This window comes from Entelurus aequoreus, linkage group LG08 (assembly GCF_033978785.1).
Source record: "Entelurus aequoreus isolate RoL-2023_Sb linkage group LG08, RoL_Eaeq_v1.1, whole genome shotgun sequence".
In the NCBI taxonomy this organism is placed as follows: Eukaryota; Metazoa; Chordata; class Actinopteri; order Syngnathiformes; family Syngnathidae; genus Entelurus; species Entelurus aequoreus.
In genome coordinates, this window is record NC_084738.1 from 20,948,976 (window position 1) to 20,969,333 (window position 20,358).

Below are 20,358 nucleotides of genomic sequence, written 5' to 3' on the forward strand. Positions count from 1 at the left end.
CATGTACAGTATGATACATTTTTTTGAGTGTTACTATGCTCTTAGGCGTCCTTTGGATTATTCCACCATGGAGCTGAGCGAGAATGCAGAGGGACTATCAGATCTATAATCCAGGAAGTAGAAGTGATTAGGAGGAGGTCATGTCTGGTGTGTGTGTGTGTGTGTGTGTGTGTGTGTGTGTGTGTGTGTGTGTGTGTGTGTGTGTGTGTGTGTGTGTGTGTGTGTGTGTGTGTGTGTGTGTGTGTGTGTGTGTGTGTGTGTGTGTGTGTGTGTGTGTGTGTGTGTGTGTGTGTGTGTGTGTGTGTGTGTGTGTGTGTGTGTGTGTGTGTGTGTGTGTGTGTGTGTGTGTGTGTGTGTGTGTGTGTGTGTGTGAGATGCTGAAAATGATGACAGAGCATTTTTTTCTAAAGGTCAGTGTGTGCTACTGCTGTGTGAACAGGACTTTGAAGCGTGGTCTTTTGGCACAAAGGTGCAGGGAATGTTGATACTTGAGAGGGAAAAAAAGCTCCTTTTTCTTAATGTGGGAGAAAAACGAGCCGATAGCAGGAAGTTTAATGTCCTTTCTTTCCTGGTGTTGGCGTAAAGATGAACTGTAACCACTGACGTGAAGCAAACTGTTTACATTTTACTGAAGTAGAAAAGGGATGTGATGTGGAATATAATTTTAATTCATTATTTGTGGGCTTTGTTTTATGTTGCTTGAGCTTTCTGGCGAAATCCGAGATGAAAAATAGTCCGCTGTGCCTTTTATGAATACAGCTGGGCCCTCACTTGCAAAGGGACCAAGCGCTGCAAGGCAGTCCTACAAAGGAGTATTAGTGCCACTCTGACTTGAACAATTATTATTTGCATTCATAATAATATGAGAGTAAAAGTCATCAGATCCTGAGAAGATTTACAGAATTAAAAGTAGCAGTCAAAAGTTTTGAAACACACACTAATGCTTGTGAATGAGAAAGTGTCTTAAAATATTTGATCGGCTTTGTATTTTTATTTAAAAAAGTTATATCATCAAAAGAAACACTATCAAAATGTACATTTCTAATTCAAAATATATATTCATAAATATGATACATTACAGTAGGAAGGGGATTTATATGGCCACATTTGTCACAGTTTACCTGACACATGAAACGTGACCAATTTGGGGCGTGCACTATCCACTTTAGCCGCCAGATGGCACTAGAGTGTTAAATATCCTAAAATGTCTTTTAAGATCATTTTGACCACACCGTTAGTTGCTATGTAGAGTGGCCTTTTCTATCATTTTCAGCAGACTGGATTGCAATAATTAACCCCCGACCCTCTTCTTCTCATGCGAGATCCACCCAGGAATGGGGCCATATGAATCCCATCCGTATCTTATTCCATTGTTATTATGAAGCAGTTTATGTTATTAAACATCATTACATTTCTTCATTATGATTTATATCGCTTAATATTGTGACTATGTTGTTCAATTATAATTATTTTCCTAATGCATTTCTGTTTCCTTGTAATTTAACAATGTTATTTTTGTAAAATTACAATGTAGTGGCGTGCATTTACCCTCATAATATTATGATGTTTGAGCTTGAAATTACAAGACTCGCCTCATTAAAATTATAATTATTTTGCCAAACTGTTTTCCTCATAAATTATTATACAGCATATATACTGGTAATTATGTTCTTCTTATTATATTTTTTATTATGATTTTTTACATTATTAAATTTTTAAATGTACTAATTGGTATTGTTACCCCTTAATATCGTGACTTTGTTGTAATGCAGTAATATTTTGTTATACAACATTGGCCTTGTTTTAATTATGATTGTTTTCCTCATGCATTTCTCATTTTACGACTTTTTTCTTGTAATATGTTTTATGTGTAAAATTAAAAAATTCTGATTATTACAGCATTACTAATTTGCTCTTGTAATATTATGAGGGTTTTATTTCAGCAATATTCTGATGTTATTTCTGCTAAACTACAACATTGACCTCATAGAAATGTTTCATAATTTAACTAGAATATTAAAGAAAAAAAAAATAATATTGTCAAATTATTATTTTTCTGGTAATATGTATTCTTGCAATATTATGATTGACCTAACATTAGCTACGCAAAATTGTGAGTATTTCTCAAAAATGTTATAACAGGACTTTTTTCTCAGGATATTTTGACTTTACTCTTGTAATATTGTTGTTTTTCTAAGAAACTAAACAAATAAGAATGGTATATTGCGACCTTATTTTTTATATTTATTTTATATTCATTTCAGTGTGGCTCTAGTCCTTCTTTTTAGTGCCAGCACAAAGTGCCAGGAACTGATTTTAAAAGTATTTTTGTTGTATTTTACAATGGGCTGTATTTTTTTCCCACATTTTTAAAATAATTGATATTATTATTGATCATAATGATAAACCCTATTGACCTGACCTGGCCACATGGTAGCCAGCATTGCTTGATGTATAATGACCGTTTTACTGTAAAGTTTTATACTGTATCTTTTATGTTTTAATTTTGTAAAATAGTACATTTTTAAATGTTTTGTGAAATTAGGAAATTGTTGTACAGTCTAAATAATTCATCAACCATTTTAGATTTTGGACAAAAACTTAATTGAGTCCAATTTTTTCACAGAAAAAAAAACATCAGTATTAAAAGATTACTTTTGTGTATAAAGTAGTCTTGCACTTACACGTAAAACTGGAAAGGGGAGTTCTTGCTTCTTTCTTCTGTCCATTCTAGTCAGGTTTGAAATAAAAAGCTCCCTCACACTTACAGTATTTCTTATCCTTCATAATTTTTGCTTAATGTCTGTATTTTGTCGAATCCTTTATTTTCATTTCCCCCTCCATTACACCTTGCACTTTGTGCTCCCCTTTAGAGGTCTAAATATAGCTTCAAGCTGTGCAGCACAAAACAAGCTTTCCAGTGGGGATTTACGGGCATCACCATGGCAACATCATACCATAATTGTCACATTATATCCACACTGTGACATTTCAGGTCCTGAGCACGATTATTGCGATGCCCCTAGTGGTCACACAATTGCACAACATTGCACTGTACAGTATATGAAATGACCTCTTGCAGTATGCCCTCCAATTGCGTTTTATTATTTTTTTTTTAATAATCACATTATATTTTACGGTGTTCCTATTGGCGTATGGTGTTAACGACACATTAGTGGGGTAGCAAAAAATATGTATTGAGAAACTTACTATTATTATTTTTTTTAAGAATCTCTCTCCAAAAAACAAAATATTATTACATTTAGATTATGTCTAATGTTATCCATAATGTTTTTGGGATCATCAAATGTGAGACGGTGCTTTTAAAAAAAACAAATCATGTGAAATCTTTTTTTTTTTCTTTCTTTCTTTTTTGTTGGATTTCAGGCTTTGTAGATTTTTTTTCCACTTTTGAATCGAGTGTCAGATTGTACATTTCAAAAGAAAACATTTTTTTTTTCAAACTGAACATAGTTAAATTTACATGCATCCATTTTCCATTTTCTACTGCTTGTCCCTTTTTGGGGTTGCGGGGGGTCGCTGAAGCCCATCTCAGCTGCACCCTGGACAAGTCGCCACCTCATCTCAGGGCCAACACAGATAAGTGTTATACAGTTAAATTTACATGCATATTTAAGATTAAAAAAAGGGTCAGAATATTGAACTATTTGTATGACATTGTTTTATTAAAATCTTTGTCAAATTGCACATTTCATTTAATGTTATTGTATTTTTTTTCCAGTTGTACATTATTATTATTATGATGTTCTTTTTATTTAACATTGATTTGACTTTTTATATATATTTGGTTTACTGTCAGATACCAGATTGCGAATTTTGTATTGTATTTGAAAATTGCACATTTTTTTATTTCATCAGGTTTTTTTCCCTACTGTCATCTTGTTTACATTATATGTTTCTTAATTTGATTTTTGTCACTATATAAAGGAACCAAATGTAAGAATCTGGCCAGAAATGGTACTGCAATCACGGTCCAACTTCTGTAGCCGAATCCAGCTCGACCCAAAACTAAAGAGGAGACATTTTACCAAGGTATGCCTATATAGGCTACTGTTTCTAACGTTTCAGATTGCCATATAACTTGGTACATGTAGTCCACAATATGCAAACACGAATGAGGAATTATTTTATCGTGTGATTAGGCTGTCGCCATACATTTCACATTGCCATGACAGCCGTGCTAATGTTGGAACCCATTTCATTCATGTTTCAATGTCCATTTCTCTGTTCTCAATCGTTGATGACTGAAGTGATGATAATAACCAAACCTAACCCCCCCCCCCCCCCCCCCCCCCTCCTTCCACATCCCACACCCCGGATTGTAAATAATTCAATGTATATACTCTGATGATTTTATGTGATGACTGTATTATGATGATAGTATATATCCGATAGTATATATCTGTATCATGAATCAATTTAAGTGGACCCCGACTTAAACAAGTTGAAAAACTTTTTCGGGTGTTACCATTTAGTGGTCAATTGTACGGAATATGTACTTCACTGTGCAATCTACTAATAAAAGTTTCAATCTATCAATCAATCAATTCCTCAGCATAACAGCTTATTGAGAAGGAAATAGGCATTAACACTAAACATATCCACATAGATTTTATTTGTCCAAAATATATTTTGCCCTGTCAGTTCGAATACACATCTTTTTGTTTTACAATTTAAAGTTGTATACAATTTGCCAATAAGATAGTTGCTAAAGCCAACATTAATTTAACTTATTCTTTTTTTTCTATGCTGATTTGATTAATTTCTGTCTTTATTTGTATTCTATTCATTCTGGGTTTGAATCGATAACTTTTGTCACATTGAGTATTTTATTGCTTCTTTAGAGGAGCAGACGTCTTTGTAGGCTATCAAAACACCATCATTGCCAAGCCGGCATTCCAGGTGGCTGATAAGGTTTGATGTGTTAAAGTGTGACTTTTTTTTTTTTTTTTTTTTTTTAACCTCCTTGTAGAATGTTTACAGAACATTTGGTGCAAACAGCATGCGGAAAGTCTTCCTCTGAAACAGTGAAGAAGTCCCACACAATCGACGCCATGTTTGTTTACAATGAGCACAGGGCAAGTTTAGCAAGGTGCTACGGGAGAAAAGGAGCGCTTGATTTGCCCACCCTCTAACTGCACGGGTCATCTTACCCTCCGAGCGTTTTCTTTTGCCTCATTTAACATGCTTAGATCGCTCGAGTGTCATTTGATCTACTTTTATCATGTTATGCTTGTGTAGATATCATCCTATTGCTTGAATCCAGGATGATTCAGATGATAATATCCGTATTTAACTGGCTGAGGAAATAAATCGATGTGTCGCATTAGTAAATGTACCAGGGAACATAATGGAGACAAATTGGTGCCTGAACACTCGAGGCCTTCAACTACGTGACACTCGGAGCATTGAACGCCTTTGCAGACAAACCACAACACAGGAAGAGAAGATCAGCGCGCGAGGGGATGCAGCACGACGTGTCATCCGCAGCAATTATTTCAGGGTTGGTCGCTTCTTTTAAGTCCTCGCTCAAGTGGATAGCAAATATAGTGCACCTGAAAGCGTCATCTGCAGGCCACCTCGGAGGCCATTATGTCTTTGTGGCAGGGTGCAACAAAAGTGGCAACATTTTCCATATTTTGAGGACAAAACCCAGCGGTGAGTGTTTTTATGAATGGCGGAGTGAGCGTGACTGCATGTTCTACAACTTGGCCTTCACACCAAAGCGTATTTGTTCAGTACATCATAAATGTTACTGTCTTGATTGTTTGCACTGTGATAGTCACTCAAATCAAGCATCACATGTTGCAAGACTGCGCTTCTTTACATGGCAATCAAGAATACAAATGAGTCGGTAGTCACACTGCAAAAAGCCAGTGTTCAAAAACAAGAGAAAAAAAAAAGAAAAAATGTGGGGTATTTTATTTGAACTAAGGAAAATTATCTGCCAATAGAACAAGAAAAGTTGGCTTGTCGAGACTTTCCAAAACAAGTAAAATTAGCTAACCTCGATGAACCCAAAAATACCTTAAAATAAGTATATCCTCACTAATAATAACTGTACTACTATATGAGTACATATTTTATATTGTTTCATTGAAAATAAAACAGCAAAGTCCATTTGGCTGTCATCTGTTTTAATATGAGACACAATTGTGTCAAAGTCATGATTTTTTTTTTCCGTGCTGGAAATAAGAAATTATTACTTTGAAAAAGTAGTTTTATACTTGTGAGTGTTGATGACACATATTTGCAACGGTTGATATTCTAGTTTCAAGCATGTTTTACTCAATATAGGTCATCAAATCTCAGCAACAAGCTGTAATATCTTACTGAGATCATTTAGGACCAAAACCCTTAAAACAAGTAAAACACTCTAACTTAAAATCTGTTTAGTGAGAAGAATTATCTTATCTGACAGAAAATAAGCAAATATCACCCTTATTTGAGATGTTTAATCTTACTTAGATTTCAGTTTTTGCAGTGCAGTTCCTCCTACATATGCTTTGATATTTGAGTCCTTGTGGAAAACCAACAGGTAAGAAAAGTTGGTTTTGCACATTCGGGCCCCTTTAAGCTGAGCTACATTCCAGTCTGGTGACTCCATTTGTTGTATTTTAGTGATGCTGTTAATGCTTCAACTATGTCATAGGTAATGTCTACTGAACACACATGTTCATTTATTCAATATGATGATTTGAGTTTGTATTTGTTACTGTAGTAGTAGAAAATATCTGCTGTGATTCTTATCATAATAATACATTTATGAATAATTTCCGCAATGGGTGTGTCAGGTTTTTTTTCTTATGTTCATGTATTTTATTTTATTTCCTGTCCGACACTCTTGTATTCCATTTCCTGTTCGCCTCTTTTTTTTTTTCTTTTTTTTTTACAGGTTTTTTCAGTCTGGGCGCTGGCTTCTTCACCTGTCATTGATTGGCAATCAGGACACACCTGTCCCTGGTTGCCAATTAGGATGCTATAATTGCCAGCCCTGTCCTCTGGTACTGCGACTCAGCAGTGTTGGTTTTCTGTGCACTCCCACACTGCACTAGTTTTAGGATTTGTTGAGTAGATCATCATATTAACTGCACGCCATATCTTGTCTCTACATCCTGAAGTCAACAACGCCACACCAGGTGCCTTTTTACTGGGTTGAACCCCCACCCCCCAAAATCTCTGTGCCTGTGCCTGTTAAGAAGGTTCTTTAGAGCCTTAAATTGAAAAAAAAAAAAGTAAGTGGTGTGGTCTTAAACCACAGGTGTCAAACTCAAGGCCCGGGGGTCAGTCCTGGCACGCCACGTCATTTTATGTGGCCCGAAAGCCTGGAAAAAATGGGTTTCAATAAAATACTTTTTTTATTTTTATTAAATGCATTCGTTCTTTTAAGTTTGACAGAAAAAAATGCATATTTTAAACTTTAATATTATCTGATCATGCCAATTATATTATTACATACTGTATTGCAAAACTATTTTTGTGAGATAAAAACAAATACCGTATTTTCCGCACTATAAGGCGCACCGGATTATAAAGCGCACCGGATTATAAGGCGCGCCTTCAATGAATGGCCTATTTTAAAACGTTGTTCATATATAAGGCGCACCGCATTATAAGGCGCATAGAATAGACCGGGGGTCGGCAACCCGCGGCTCTAGAGCCGCATGCGGCTCTTTAGCGCCGCCCTAGTGGCTCTCTGGAGCTTTTTCAAAAATGTGTGAAAAATGGAAAAAGATGACGGGAAAAAAAATATTTTGGGTTTTAATATGGTTTCTGTAGGAGGACAAACATGACACAAACCTCCCTAATTGTTATAAAGCACACTGTTTATATTAAACATGCTTCACTGATTCCAGTATTTGGCGAGCGCCGTTTTGTCCTACTCATTTTGGCGGTCCTTGAACTCACCGTATTTTGTTTACATATATAACTGTCTCCGACTTCCTAGGACGTGTTTTATGCCACTTCTTTTTCTGTCTCATATTGTCCACCACACTTTTAATGTTGTGCGTGAATGCACAAAGGTGAGTTTTGTTGATTTTATTGACTTGTGTGGAGTGCTAATCAGGCATATTTGGTCACTGCATGACTGCAAGCTAATCGATGCTAACATGCTATTTAGGCTAGCTATATGTACATATTGCATCATTATGCCTCATTTGTACGTATATTTGAGCTCATTTAGTTTCCTTTAAGTCCTCTTAATTCAATTCATATCTCATGACACACTATCTGTATGTAATATGGCTTTTAATTTTTTGCGGCTCCAGACAGATTTGTTTTTTGTATTTTTGCTCCAATATGGCTCTTTCAACATTTTGGGTTGCCGACCCCTGGAATAGACGCTACAGTAGAGGCTGGGGTTACGTTATGCATCCATTAGATGGCGCTGCGCTAAAGGGAATGACAACAAAACAAATAGTGATTGTACTGACACTTCTACTTGCTGCTCTCTGTTCAACAACCCACTGTTCCAGTTTGTCCTCCAACTGTAGCCATCTCGCTTTGTTCCCTCGGAAACTCTGTTTAGTCTTCTTTACTTGGCACAGGTCATCATGTTGCTTCTTCCACTTCCGCACATTGATTCGTTAATGTTAAATTCTCTTGCTGCTGCTCTATTCCCGTGTTCTACTGCGTGGCTGATCGCCTTGAGTTTAAACACTGCGTCGTAAGCGTGTCTCTTAATAGGAGCCATTTTTGGGTCTTTACATAAAGTTTAGGTCTCGCAACCACGGTAAGCAGCCGCCGACTTCGTTTTCTCCCGTAGAAGAAGAAGTGCGCTTCTTCTTCTACGGGGGAAAATGAAGTCGGCGGCTGCTTACCGTAGTTGCGAGACCTGTTGTGGCTGAATATTGGTCCATATATAAGGCGCACCGGATTATAAGGCGCACTGTCAGCTTTTGAGAAAATTGGAGGTTTTTAGGTCGGCCTTACAGTGCGGAAAATACGGTAGTTACATTTCTGCTTGTCACCTTTATTTATGATTTTAAAGCAAGTTATACATAAAAAAAATCTAATAATGAAATGCATATGCATTTCGATTAATCATGATTAATCACAGGTTAATGCAGGCCTGGGCAATTATTTTGACTCGGGGGCCACATTTAGAGAAAAAAATGTGTCTGGGGGCCGGTATATCTATTTTCAGGAACACTAATACAAAACCTTACAATAATGTCTGATTGAATGCTAAAAACGTTATGACAGTCCGCCTTAAAAAACGTAATGGAATTTTAATTTTTTTTCTATGAACGATAAAACACTGAATATTGACAAAATATGAATGTCACACCCCCTTTTGATCGACATATTTTACAATCAAGTGAAAGGCACCTACAATCTGATACATCTGCTATTTGCTGAATTTCCCACAGGGATCAATAAAGTACTTTCTATTCTATTCTATACATCACTAAGCTTTAGAACTTTGGTGTGAAAATCTCCTTCCGCGTCTGTTGAAACGCTTCCCGCCCACACTGCTTGGTGCCTCGTCTGAGCTGCTGTGACGTAGATTACCATAGTAACTAATTAGATGACCATAGTAACTAATTAGATTACCATAGTAACTGGTATATCATCCATAAGCACAGATTCCAACCATTGAACTACTTTGTATAGTTGAAGATTTACGGTCATTAGAAAACATGACTGCACATCATAATGGCAGCTACAATTTCCATCTTAAAGATATAAAAAAAATATTTGGGAATGTCCGGCGGGCCAGATTGAAAAGCTCAACGGGCATGTGGCCCCCGGGCCTTAATTTGCCCAGGTCTGGGTTAATGTATGATGTATAATGTAAATACATTTGTAAAAAGCGGCCCTCTGAAAGCAGCCATTATTGTGATGTGGCCCTCGATGACACCCCTGTCTTAAACTTTTGATTTGCTGATATCAGCCTATTTCAGTTGAATGCTTGTTTTCAGTAAAATTCTTACGTTATTTTTTGTCTCGCTCTCATTTCTTCTTCTTGCGTTTTGAAGCTCCATTCAAAATTGTAAGATCTAACACTGGAAAAATATAAATTCTTGCAATTTTGAAAGGGTCTTAAAATTTCACTACGGAGTCTATGCTGTCACTTTTGCATATTGTTTATTATTCATTGTTAGGTTTCCTTAAAAATCAACAATGAAAAAGCCGTTGCTACCTGAGTTCTGTTGTTTGAGGTCATGTTGACATGAGCAACAGACCACACAGGAAGCCATTTGTCTCATGCATCCGTCAAGCGAGTATATTATATAACTGACAGTCAGCGAAATACTTTGAAAGTATTTTTATTATTTTTACTGGTGAGCTGTTTCAAACACTTCACTGCACCTCATGTGGCGAAATAACTGAACCAAATTAATAGAAACCAGTGCAGTCCTAAAAGTGCTAACAAAAAAAAAAGTGGTTGAATTCGAAGTTCAAATAAAAGTTTCTTTGTGTTGCTCAAGCGAAAAAAATGTCATAACCAACGAACCAGAAATGTCACTAAACATGAGAAAGGCTGCTCGCGGCAATATGAATAATACATTAAATATCAATTACATACCAAATAAATCCTAACATAAACACATTTATTGTACAAGAAGCAATACCCATTACATATGTCAGCTGTCTTTAAATAATTAAAATGAGCTTTTAATTTATTCTAGTAGTTTTTCTATGAAAAATGATCAAATCTGGCAATTAAGTATGTATTAAAAATGAATCCTGCCTGCATAATTAAGGCACAACAATAGGATTTTTGTATTGTTAATACAGTACTGCGATATAATTATATAATCAATTACTATTATGAACATTTTTGTAATAATCATTTTTGATTCATGTGTATAATTTTACTTTGTATATACTTTACAGCAGGGGTATACAACTGGCAGTCCAGGGGCCAAATCAGGCCAAATGACGGCGTGGCGTAGTGGGTAGAGCAACCGTGCCAGAAACCTGAGGGTTGCAGGTTCGCTCCCCGCCTCTTACCATCCAAAAAATCGCTGCCGTTGTGTCCTTGGGCAGGACACTTCACCCTTTGCCCCCGGTGCCGCTCACACCGGTGAAATGAATGATGAATGAATGGTAGGTGGTGGTCGGAGGGGCCGTAGGCGCAAACTGGCAGCCTCGCTGCCGTCAGTCTACCCCAAGGCAGCTGTGGCTACAAATGTAGCTTACCACCACCAGGTGTGAATGAATGATGGGTTCCCACTTCTCTGTGAGCGCTTTGAGTATCTAACAATAGAAAAAGCGCAATATAAATTTAATCTATTATTATTAAATGACACCATACGAGCCCCCGAGTTCAAAACTTGGTAGAGAATTTTTTTTTTAGGCATGGTGTTCCTGGGATTAAAGGCCTCACCTTTTCTCCTTCAAACATATTGCTGGGTATTGTGGCCAAACAGCTACATTTTTGTTTCATCTGACATCACATGGACACAGATAAGAGCTTCTGGAGGAAAGTTCTGTGGTCAGATGAAACAAAAATTGAGCTGTTTGGCCACAATACCCAGCAATATGTTTGGAGGAGAAAAGATGAGGCCTTTAATCCCAGGAACACCATGCTTACCATCAAGCATGGTGGTGGTAGTATTATGCTCTGGGCCTGTTTTGCTGCCAATGGAACTGGTGCTTTACAGAGAGTAAATGGGACAATGAAAAAGGAGGATTACCTCCAAATTCTTCAGGATAACCTAAAATCATCAGCCCGGAGGTTGGGTCTTGGGCGCAGTTGGGTGTTCCAACAGGACAATGACCCCAAACACACGTCAAAAGTGGTAAAGGAATGGCTTAATCAGGCTAGAATTAAAGTTTTAGAATGGCCTTGCCAAAGTCCTGACTTAAATGTGTGGACAATGCTGAAGAATCAAGTCCATGTCAGAAAACCAACACATTTAGCTGAACTGCACCAATTTTGTCAAGAGGAGTGCTTTAAAAATTCAACCAGAAGTTTGTGGATGGCTACCAAAAGCGCCTTATTGCAGTGAAACTTGCCAAGGGACATGTAACCAAATATTAACATTGCTGTATGTATACTTTTGACCCAGCAGATTTGCTCACATTTTCAGTAGACCCATAATAAATTCATAAAAGAACCAAACTTCATGAATGTTTTTTGTGACCAACAAGTATGTGCTCCAATCACTCTATCACAAAAAAATAAGAGTTGTAGAAATTATTGGAAAACGCAAGATAGCCATGACATTATGTTCTTTACAAGTGTACGTAAACTTTTGACCGCTACTGTATATACATATTCCGAGCGGGATGATGTCACGTCATCGACGGGAAAATGCATTTTTAGACAATATGATTTGCCTGAGTGGCTAGGAAACACCGAGTGTAGCAAGAAAAAGGATTAGAAAGGACAGATTTAAAAAAAATTATAATAAAGAAAAAAAAATATATATATATATTTTTTTTTTAACTTGGGACTTCCTGCGGGCCGTGATTTGGAGACCCCTGTTTTACAGTCTTGCAACTTTGCTGCATATGCATATTCTTTCTATCTCTTCTCCTTGACATGCAGACCATCCCCTGAATGTCCCTTCACGTGAGGGACGCTCATGTTAAAGTGTCACTTTTTTCAGAAAAGCTCATCATGGAGCAGAAGGCTCGTTACAATCCCATCCTGGACAGAAGCACAGCCATAACTTGGCAGGGTGACTGCTATGTGTATCTTCAGTCCACTTCCTGCTCGCCACCGTCCAAGACACAACCCCCAGGTGAGGCATTCCAATTCAAGACGTTATCCAAAATGATGATTTTAATGTTCCCCCCCCCAAACTAGCTCTCGACTGGGTCCAAACCCACCAAGACCATCTGCGGCGCTTCACCAGCGCCCCGTTCCTGCAGGGCTTGTTGCGACACTTGAGAAAGACGCACCTGCTGAGTTCCACCGAAGAGAGTCGGATCAAAGAAGCGGGTCGATTGGCTGAGCAGGTCAACATGCTCATCACTAACGTCTGCGCCAGAAAAGACTCGCACGCTTCTGAAGCCATCAGAGACTTCACAGAGGGCTCCGATTCTCCAGCGGCACAACTCATCAAGAACTACGGTGAGCAGTTGGACTATGTGGACAACCACAATGTATCCCGTCTGGTTGTTGATAACATCGCGTATGCACGAGTGCGAAAGAAGATTGTCTTCTTTTTTTTAAAAATATTTATTGATTTATTTGATATGGAAATCAAATAAATAAAAAATTTAAAATTACAAATTTTTAAAATTTTTAATTTTTTTATTTTTTTTAAATTTTAAATATTTAATTTTTAAAAATTAAAAAATAAAAATTACAGGTGCTGAAAAAACAGGCAGTTGTTTTTTTTTTTTTTCCCCTCTAAATCTAAGAAAAACATGAGGTCCTTAAGCCATAGGGATTTCCACTCCAATCAAATCCCTTTACGAGCTATTAATGATGCAAAGGCGATACTATCCCTAAAAGTCTGTGTGGAGGTTTCTCCCTTCCGGGTTCTTCGGACCACCAAGCACGGACATGACAGTTCCTTTCAGGGTTCTTTATTTTGCAATAAATTGTTTTTGGTGTGCTTTTCAGCAATTGTCTCTGCGTTGGTCTGTCTCGCTCTCCCTCTCGCTCTCGCTCGTGCTCCAACCCCACCTCCTCTCTCCTCCCCGGCTGCTGCCTTTTAACAGAGCGACAGGTGATTAGATAAGCAGGCTCAGGTGGGCCTTCTACGCAACTGCCACCGATCTCAAAAGCCGGTCCTGGCACACCCCGCTTCGCTGCAGGTCCGCAGGCCACGCCACCCTCCACAGTCTGCTTAATTTGTTGATAGTTTGGTGGAATTCCAAAAATAACAATTCTGCACAAGGCGTCAATTTAAAATTTAGTGCATCTGCAAGATGTTTAAAAAGTTCAAAAGTATTAATCCAGTAAGCTTTCATAATTTATTGTCTTCTGATGATATGTTCTTACACTTCTGAGTCTCATTTGCAGATAGTATATAGTACAATATACAGAGGGCCTCTGGGTCCACTTAAATAGTAACACTGTGTAAGTAATCTTACTCTTGATTTTAATCATATTCAACAATCATATCTAACCTACTTACAGTTTATAACCTCGTCAAGTTATATAAAACCATGTGTTAATCACAAATAATATTATTTATTTATCACATACATCTTAGGCTCAGGTCAGGCTGATTAGAAAAATAAGTAGTAACTAAATTTACAGTACAAGAAAGGACGGAAAATACATGTACCTCCAATTATGTTGTGATAAAATTAATAAACTAAAATAACGAATATGTTTCTTAACTAAATTGTCAGTAAAATTAAAGTGCAAATGAAAATACATCTTCACCACTTTAGTCATAATTTCTGCGTTTCAGAAACTTCTTTGACTTAAGCTCCAGACTTTGTCTGTTTGTTTGATATTGTCATTACTGCCACAAGTGGTGGAAAAGTGTATTACAACTAAGTACGGACCATAGCTGAGAAACAGATATTTTTTGGCGGCCTTCTGGGGGGACAATTTCAGCCTGTCTGCGGTTTTCGCTGGCTGTCATTCACTCCAAGCACGGGAAAGAAGCACCTCATACTCACTTGTGATTGGACAAAGCGCGCAGTTCTCAGTCACATGTCGACTTTCAATATGATTTGCATATTTATAAGGGGGCGTGGCCAGGGCGCAGTCTGGGCGTGCCAAGCCAAGCAACCTCCTGCAACCGATTCCGAGTAGATTGCAACGTAACAAAGAAATGTGCTTGGATTTGTGCGTACATCTGAATTTTTCGCCATTTTCTGGATTTGAACTTATGTCGTTTTTTAGTAGGAAAGCTACGCAACTGTTGTTACATGAGGCCCAGAAACTACTAAGATCCAAATATCAAGTGCTAAAGAGCGTGTGCAAACTATAAAATTGCATGTAGTAATCGTGGGCATGTTGCATGTGATCTATTAAGACTGCATGAACAAGCAACACAGATTTATAATTTGTAACACCTTTTCTACTATATAGCTTTGTGTGTATTATCAGGTTTTAATACATGCAAACCTTCAGAAGATAACAAGTGCAAAAGTGGTGCAAACTGCCCCATTTAAATGAGGATTTTGCATGCACTACCGGCATTATGTGCCTATGAAAACACTCATTTCCCTCCAAATTATTAGGTTCTCCAACATGTTGGCTTTTGCAATGTTGAACAAGCAGCACACATATATAATTTGTAACACCTTTTCTGCAACATAGAATCAAAATCTATAGACAACAGAAACTATTTTTAGCGTGCTGATACAACACAGCAGCGCATTTATGCGTCTGGAATGATCCAAATGCAAGAAAATGCATATTGCAATTTTTTCCACATGTAGATATCCATCCATCCATTGTCTACCACTTGTCCGTCTCAGGATCGCAGGGGTGTTGGAGCCTATCACAGTTGCACTCTGGCGGAAGGCGGTGTACACCCTGGACAAGTTGTCCCCCTTAATCGCAGGGCCAACACAGATAGACATGTTACATCAACTTACAACTAGTTGAATGACACCTCTGTCATGGTCTGAGGAGGTCTGTATCGCTAAGCAACTTTGAGGAGTGTGGCAGGAACCCTGCCACACAAAAACTTTTCCCATTCCCCCTTTTCCAATTCGTTAAAAAGACGCAGGTCAATGCGAACGCATACGTGCAATTACTGCTGTCTTGGCAGAAGCTCCAAAACAACAACAACAAAAAATAAGTTTTGTCTGATGAGACAAAAAAAAGAAAAGGGGAGGCGACTCGGAAAAAAGGACAGTCAAAGATCAACATTGGCCCGGCTTTCACTCGTTGGCTTGAGCTCAAAGATGGGGAGGGATTTCAGACCGATGCTGCCTTGGCTCTGTTCCTGCTGGACTAGTAAATAATTTTCGATGCTCAAATCAACATGCTAATGCTAATGTTTGCATAGTAGCAATAAATAGCCACCAGCTTGATAATTTGCAGTTACACACTCAGTGCATCTGCATGCACTAAAAAAAGCATCCTACAACCCATGTTCGGTTTTTGAAAAGTCGGACTAACACACCTGGATTATGTGATTGAAAACCAGATCCCTCGATTGATTGATTGATTGATTGATTGATTGAAACTTTTATTAGTAGATTGCACAGTACAGCACATATTCCGTACAATTGACCACTAAATGGTAACACCTGAATACGTTTTTCAACTTGTTTAAGTCGGGGTCCACGTTAATCAATTCATGGTCATCCTACAACCCATGTTCGGTTTTTGATAAATCGGACTAACACACCTGGATTATGTGATTGAAAATCAGATCCCTCAACCGCCGGAGGGGACCGTTCGTATGGTGCTTGCACCAGTCTCATCGCATGGGACATAACCCGTAGGCAGATACCATTCAATAAAAAACATGGGCAACAATTGTAATGAAGATGAGACTGTTTATCTTCTTCACAAAGCAAAAGAACAGAACATTTTGAAGTGCATCGATTGGAGAGAAAAAGAAGCAGAGATGAATTTAAGATGGTAGGTAAGACAATGTAGAATGTCGGCTTCAGTCAGACTCCTGAACGAAATACAAATGAGAGTAAAGAGAATGAAGTAGGTATAATAAAGGCGAATAACAAAGTGTACACAAACCTTCCCAGGCTGCATTTTGGCATGCTAAACTGATTAATAATAAGTCTGTATTTCACACAACTGGCAGGATAGTCCAGAACAATAGCAACTTCATCTGGAACGGTCTTTTCCTTCGGATTCAAAACTCCTTCCATCAATCCACAGAGCTATAAATGAGCTTTCATGCTTCGGACCTACACTACCGTTCAAAAGTTTGGGGTCACCCAAACAATTTTGTGGAATAGCCTTAATTTCTAAGAACAAGAATAGACTGTCAAGTTTCAGATGAAAGTTCTCTTTTTCTGGCCATTTTGAGCGTTTAATTGACCCCACAAATGTGATGCTCCAGAATCTCAATCTGCTCAAAGGAATGTCGGTTTTGTAGCTTCCGTAACGAGCTAAACTGTTTTCATATGTGTGAACATGATTGCACAAGGGTTTTGTAATCATCAATTAGCCTTCTGAGCCAATGAGCAAACACATTGTACCATTAGAACACTGGAGTGATAGTTGCTGGAAATGGGCCTCTATACACCTATGTAGATATTGCACCAAAAACCAGACATTTGCAGCTAGAATAGTCATTTACCACATTAGCAATGTATAGAGTGTATTTCTTTAAAGTTAAGACTAGTTTAAAGTTATCTTCATTGAAAAGTACAGTGCTTTTCCTTCAAAAATAAGGACATTTCAATGTGACCCCAAACTTTTGAACGGTAGTGTACATCCGCATAGCCATCAAAAACGTAATACTTGTAATTTGTGCCAATATTACAGCAGATTTCAGGTACTACAGAGCTACGCTGTTTACTTGTATGGAGCCATGGTTGCCTGGTGTGACATCATAGGTCAACCCAGAAAAGCCTTACATTTATCCACGCTAAAAGGAAGTAGGCGCCCCTCAGTGTACGGGAGGCACACAGCGTATGACCAATAGTCGCATTAGAGAGTGTGCATGGACAATTGGACTTCACATGTAGGTGTGAAAAGCCAAAAAAATTTACTATTTGAGAAATCAGAGCCATTTAGTGCATGGAAACGTAGTGACTGACACGACCAGCCACGCAACAAACTCAAAAGGACTGTATGAAGAAAAAACAATGCAATGACTGCGAACCACAAATATAAAGTTTGAGTAAAATATGTGGGGTCCTACTGTGGAAAGATCAGTCATTCTGAATCATCATAGTATTATCGTGTCAGTTTGTGTGTACTGTATGTGACAGTAGTTTCTTACGATTTACGACGCTATGCGCTGATCTTCATGGGAAATGTGGTCTTCCTTCGGGCAAAACACTACAGCTTTTGTCCACTAGCGCTGCCAAAATCAACAAAAACTTAAGTGGGGCCTAAACATTCAAAAATTATGTTACGCTATTGAATGGAGACAAGTCAAACACTGCGGCCAGGCGGAAAAACGGACGCTCAGGCTGAAGCTTGCCCTTTTAGACGGCCCACAAGATTTTCTTTTTGGGGCTGTTACTTTCCAAAATTGACTGACAGCACGCAGCAGCTAACCAACCATCAGTCATATGCGAAGTAAGAGCAAGTAGGCCTCCACACAGCAATATGAACCACAAACAAGAAAGACAAAATATTGTACTCCATTCAAAGATCGCGATCGACTAGCCAAACTTTGAGACTTTACTGGTAAATCCGTAAAATATTAGGTAAAATAAATGAAATATGACGTTAGCGCCCACATGAATGACTCAATGTGTTCTTCCTCTGTAGATTCTATGTTGAAGGACCATAAAGAGAACCTTCTGCGATGCTACGAGCATCGGAGAGACAGCAGCCCCAAACGAAACTTCCCCTCCAGAGACTTACTTCTGGTGGAGGGACTTTCCGACTTGCAGCAGAAGGAGCACGACCTGACTCAGGTGGGAGCCACTCGTGGTAGGAGGAGGAATCATCTCAGAGAGCTTAGCCTCAACCGACTCTTGGAACCCCTCACGAGGGTGAGCTTACCTCCGAGGGTCTCCCTCACAATCGGAGTAGGTGGAATCGGCAAGACCACGAGGGTCCGGGACTTCATCCTACAGTGGACTCAAGGATCGATCTGTTCCAATGTCAGCTTTGTCTTGCCTTTCACTTTTTCTGAGCTGAACTTCTTGGAGAAGCTCTCAGCGGAAAGGTTGGTAAGGATGGCGTTCCCGCATTTAAGCGACCCTGGTCTAATCCTGAGCAGCTCCTGCCGGACGTTGCTCATATTTGATGGCTTGGATGAGTTCCGCTGCACTTTGAATTTCTCCAATGCTCCCCCCTGTGAGGACCCAAAGAAGGAAGTGCCCATCGAGGACTTGGTGACGAACATTATTCGAGGGAATCTTCTTCCAGGTGTGGCTTTATGGGTGACCTCCAGACCTAAAGCAGCTTCACTCATTCCGGGAGGATTAGTGGACAGGGTGACTGAGGTACCAGGATTTAGCCCAAATGACATCCAGGTTTTCCTAAACCATCACATCCCTGAGTCGGATTTTGCCCATAACATTTGGACACACTTGCAGTGCCATAAAAACTTGATGGTGTTTTGCTACACGCCGTATTTCTGCTGGGTGGTGGCGGACACCATGAAGTATCTCCTCCAAGATGGTGTGGAGGAACACCTTCCAAGGACTTGCACGGAGCTCTATGCCCACTTTTGTTGCATGAAGGCAGAATCGGGCGAGCCGAGAGGAAGGGAGCCTCTTAAAGTGGAGACGCTGAACGGGAGCAATCGTAAGCTGCTCGGGAATCTTGGGCGTCTTGCCTTTTATGGACTCCTAAAATATAAATACACTTTCAGCGAGCAGGACCTGAGAGCCTACGGGATAGACCCGCTCTTGACTCCCAATAGCCTCGCCGCCGGACTGATTATTCGAGACGAGGCGGTTTTATGCACAACGTATCGCTTTACTCATTTAACCCTGCAGGAGTTTCTTGCGGCCACGTTTTACTTCGTCTCATCCAAGCGAGCCATTTTTGACCTGTTCTCCGAGAGCACCATGTCCTGGCCCAAAATTGGTTTTCACAATCACTTCAAAAGTGTCATTCAGCGCTCGCAACAAGCTGAGGATGGACATCTGGATGTGTTTGCTCGCTTCCTCTCGGGCCTCCTGTGTCCACTCTCGCCTCTGGCTGGGCTTTTGGGCAAAGACGATGGCAGCCAGAGGTCATGGGCAGCAGGCTTTGTACACAACCTCTTGGACGGCGGCCATGCTCTGGTGTCCCAGCGTGCCGTCAACTTGGTGTATTGTTTGCAGGAGATGCAACACGCAGAGATACTGCGGGCCGTGGAAGATGACTTGAGGCTCGGGAGCCTGGCGGGGAAGCTAACGCGCGCTAATTGTGTGGTGCTGGGCTACTTGCTGCATGTTTCTCCAGAGTGCGGCGAACAAACAAACCTCACAGCGTCCCTCAACTATACCACTGTCAAATGTTTGTTGCAACAGTTGCTCTACTGCCGCCATCTCAGGTTAGCTCAAACACACGCAGTGATGGAAGACACCTCTACTGTACATCAAATATATATATATATATATATATATATATATATATATATATATATATATATATATATATATATATATATATATATATATATATATATATATATATATATATATAGTCAAGGTTTCTGTGGTTTATCCGTTATACAGTGCTCAATACCAGGGTAGAGCGGAATATATGTTAGGTAAGGAAAAAACACAAGAGGCTATGTCATCCCTACAAGCCTGTTCCGCAGGTTTCCCCTGACGAGCAGGGAAGCCTATGAAACAGGCTTGTAGGGATGA

General features: G+C 39.2%; 2 protein-coding genes across 4 annotated transcripts in view; both read left to right on the forward strand.

The window, feature by feature from the left end:
* The window catches only part of si:ch211-183d21.1 (uncharacterized), a 145,161-nt gene that overhangs the window by 49,031 nt on the left and 75,772 nt on the right, over positions 1 to 20,358 (forward strand). The window contains exon 12 of one of the 2 annotated variants that reach the window (XM_062055908.1): positions 46 to 3,483. The exons of the other annotated variant lie outside the window; for it this stretch is intronic. Within the exon in view, the coding sequence (XP_061911892.1) occupies positions 46 to 109 (64 nt within the window). The 3' untranslated portion in view covers positions 110 to 3,483. Of the gene's footprint in view, positions 1 to 45; positions 3,484 to 20,358 lie in introns of those variants that run through there. 2 annotated transcript variants of the gene reach the window in all.
* The window catches only part of nlrc3 (NLR family, CARD domain containing 3), a 54,136-nt gene continuing 39,229 nt past the window's right edge, over positions 5,452 to 20,358 (forward strand). Inside the window, exons 1-4 of one of the 2 annotated variants that reach the window (XM_062055906.1) lie at positions 5,452 to 5,679; positions 12,588 to 12,722; positions 12,788 to 13,054; positions 18,317 to 20,039. In XM_062055906.1, coding sequence (XP_061911890.1) covers positions 5,487 to 5,679; positions 12,588 to 12,722; positions 12,788 to 13,054; positions 18,317 to 20,039 — 2,318 coding nt within the window. In that variant the 5' untranslated portion in view covers positions 5,452 to 5,486. Of the gene's footprint in view, positions 5,680 to 7,944; positions 8,046 to 12,587; positions 12,723 to 12,787; positions 13,055 to 18,316; positions 20,040 to 20,358 lie in introns of those variants that run through there. The other variant, XM_062055907.1, reaches the window with a different exon arrangement.